This window comes from Octopus sinensis, unplaced genomic scaffold, assembly GCF_006345805.1.
Source record: "Octopus sinensis unplaced genomic scaffold, ASM634580v1 Contig01351, whole genome shotgun sequence".
In the NCBI taxonomy this organism is placed as follows: domain Eukaryota; kingdom Metazoa; phylum Mollusca; class Cephalopoda; order Octopoda; family Octopodidae; genus Octopus; species Octopus sinensis.
Window position 1 is genome coordinate 7,501 of NW_021824781.1, and position 2,166 is coordinate 9,666.

Genomic DNA, 2,166 nt, shown 5'->3' on the forward strand with positions numbered 1-2,166 from the left:
TATTATCATTATTATTATTATCATCATCATTATCATTATTCTTATTATGATTATCATTGTTATTATCATTATTATTATTATTATTATTATTATCATCATCATCATTATTATTATTATTATCATTATTATTATTATTATTATTATTATTATTATTATTACTGTCATTATTGCTGTTGTTGTTATTGTTGTTTCCTCCATTGCAGAGATGTATATGACAAAGAAGAACCTTGTGATAAACGTGACAGCCATTGTAAAGCAAGCCACTGCAGAGAGGTCAGAGCAACTGACCTTTAAGGTCATCCATCGTCGCAGCGCCCAGCACCAGTCTTGCAGGCTCAACACAAATGCTCTGCTCATCATGTACAGCGACATGTTCACAGCAGACATCAAGAGGTCGCAGCAGAACAGCAGGAAGTCCAAAAGATTATTCAAGACTTCAGCTGAGACGCCAAATACTTCAGCAGAGGGACCAGGAAAGGGTTTGTCAACGCAGGACTCTCCGACCGAGACAACCCCAAATGTTCCGACAGTAAAAGCGCCGTCACTGGAGGAGGACAAGCGGAGGCGGCGGTCGTTGCAAAACACATCGTCTTCGCCTGACCAACTTTTTAACAGGAATTTCAAGAAACATAATACAACTAACTGCAGCTTAAAACCTTGGCAAATTCGGTTCTCTGACATTCGCCTCAATTGGATCCTAAGTCCAAAGGTTTATAATGCAAGTTACTGCTCAGGCCATTGTCTGAGTCTGATAGACTCAAGGGTGAGCAACCATGCTTTTTTGCGCAACAAGTATCATCTGTCAACTGGCTACAGCCATGTACACATCCCCTACTCTTATTGCGTCCCCTCTGTATACTCACCCCTGCCAATTATTTATGAGAGCAAGCTAAAAGAAGTCCTTATCGGCACTCTACATAACGTGATAGCCTTAGATTGTGCCTGTTGGTAGCGTTATGATGAGATGGCCACGTGAGATTTTAAGGGTTTTTTTGGGGATGTGAGGAAAGGAAAAAAAAAGAAAAAAGAGAGAACTTTTTGGGGAAGGACAAGTCTATTACTAACATAAAAAGAAAAAAAATTAATAATTAAAAAACAATATATGGAATCCAAAAATCAGGATCTTTTTTTGCCAAAGTGTCTCACTTCTGTAAGCCATTTTCTTATAACTGGCTTCTTCCAGGTTAGAAAACATGGAAGCAACAAGAGAAAAATAGGTCTTGTGTTACAAAAGTCCATGCTCAAACAAGATATTTCAGTAATGAAAAACACTTCTGGAATGCAGTTGGATACCTTTAATAATAATAATAACAATAATAATAATAACAACAACAACAACAACAATTCTTTCTACTGGAAGCACAAGGCCTCAAATTTGGGGGAAAGGGATTAAGTCGATTACATCAACCCCAGTGTATAACTGGTACTTATTTAATCGACTCCGAAAGGATGAAAAAGGCAAAGTTTGACCTTGGTGGTATTTGAACTTGGATGGGCAAAATACCTCTAAACATTTTGCCTGGCAGGGTAACGATTTTGCCAGCTCACCACACTTAATAATAATGATGATGATAATAGCAATAATAATAATAATAACAATAATAGACCTTAACCAGTTGAGCATGTCCCTTAGTGGCTGACAATACATGCATCTCTGATCACGAGCAGAAGTAGTGGGGGAGCATCATAGCCATGTGTTGAGAGGGATTCTTTGGGGTTTGAATAATTCACCTTTGGAAACATGGGTGGTTCTCTCAACATCCTTAAACAACCCTTATTCAGGGACCTTTTGAGCGGGATGGGCTACTCAACCTGAAGAAAATTCTAACTGGGCCCCACCTGCAAAGTCACGCGCTGTTTATCTTGATATGAGATCACCATGTCGCGCACATATGGTTGTGATGCATGTGCCTGGTGTACCCTTATCAGACGGGTAGTCATGATGGGTATACTGGGCTTTGTATATTTGTACCCTAGTGTCACTTTGATGGCATACACGGCTCTCTCACTCAATAATAATAAAAATAATAATAATAATAATAATAATAATAATAATAACAATAATGATAATAATAATAATAATAACAATAGGTGTCTTGTTCATCATCCTGAAATAACCCTTATTGAGTAGGTTGGGTTTTTGTGCAGGTGGGGCTACTCAACCTG

The 2,166-nt window shown here is 38.2% G+C and overlaps 1 protein-coding gene across 1 annotated transcript in view; it reads left to right on the forward strand.

The window, feature by feature from the left end:
- LOC118760892 (bone morphogenetic protein 8B-like) overlaps nt 1-1,390 on the forward strand; it is a 3,318-nt gene extending 1,928 nt beyond the window's left edge. The window contains exon 2 of the mRNA XM_036498494.1: nt 204-1,390. Within this exon, the coding sequence (XP_036354387.1) occupies nt 206-952 (747 nt within the window). The 5' untranslated portion in view covers nt 204-205 and the 3' untranslated portion in view covers nt 953-1,390. The remainder of the gene's footprint in view (nt 1-203) is intronic.
- The last annotated feature ends 776 nt before the right edge of the window (nt 1,391-2,166 follow it).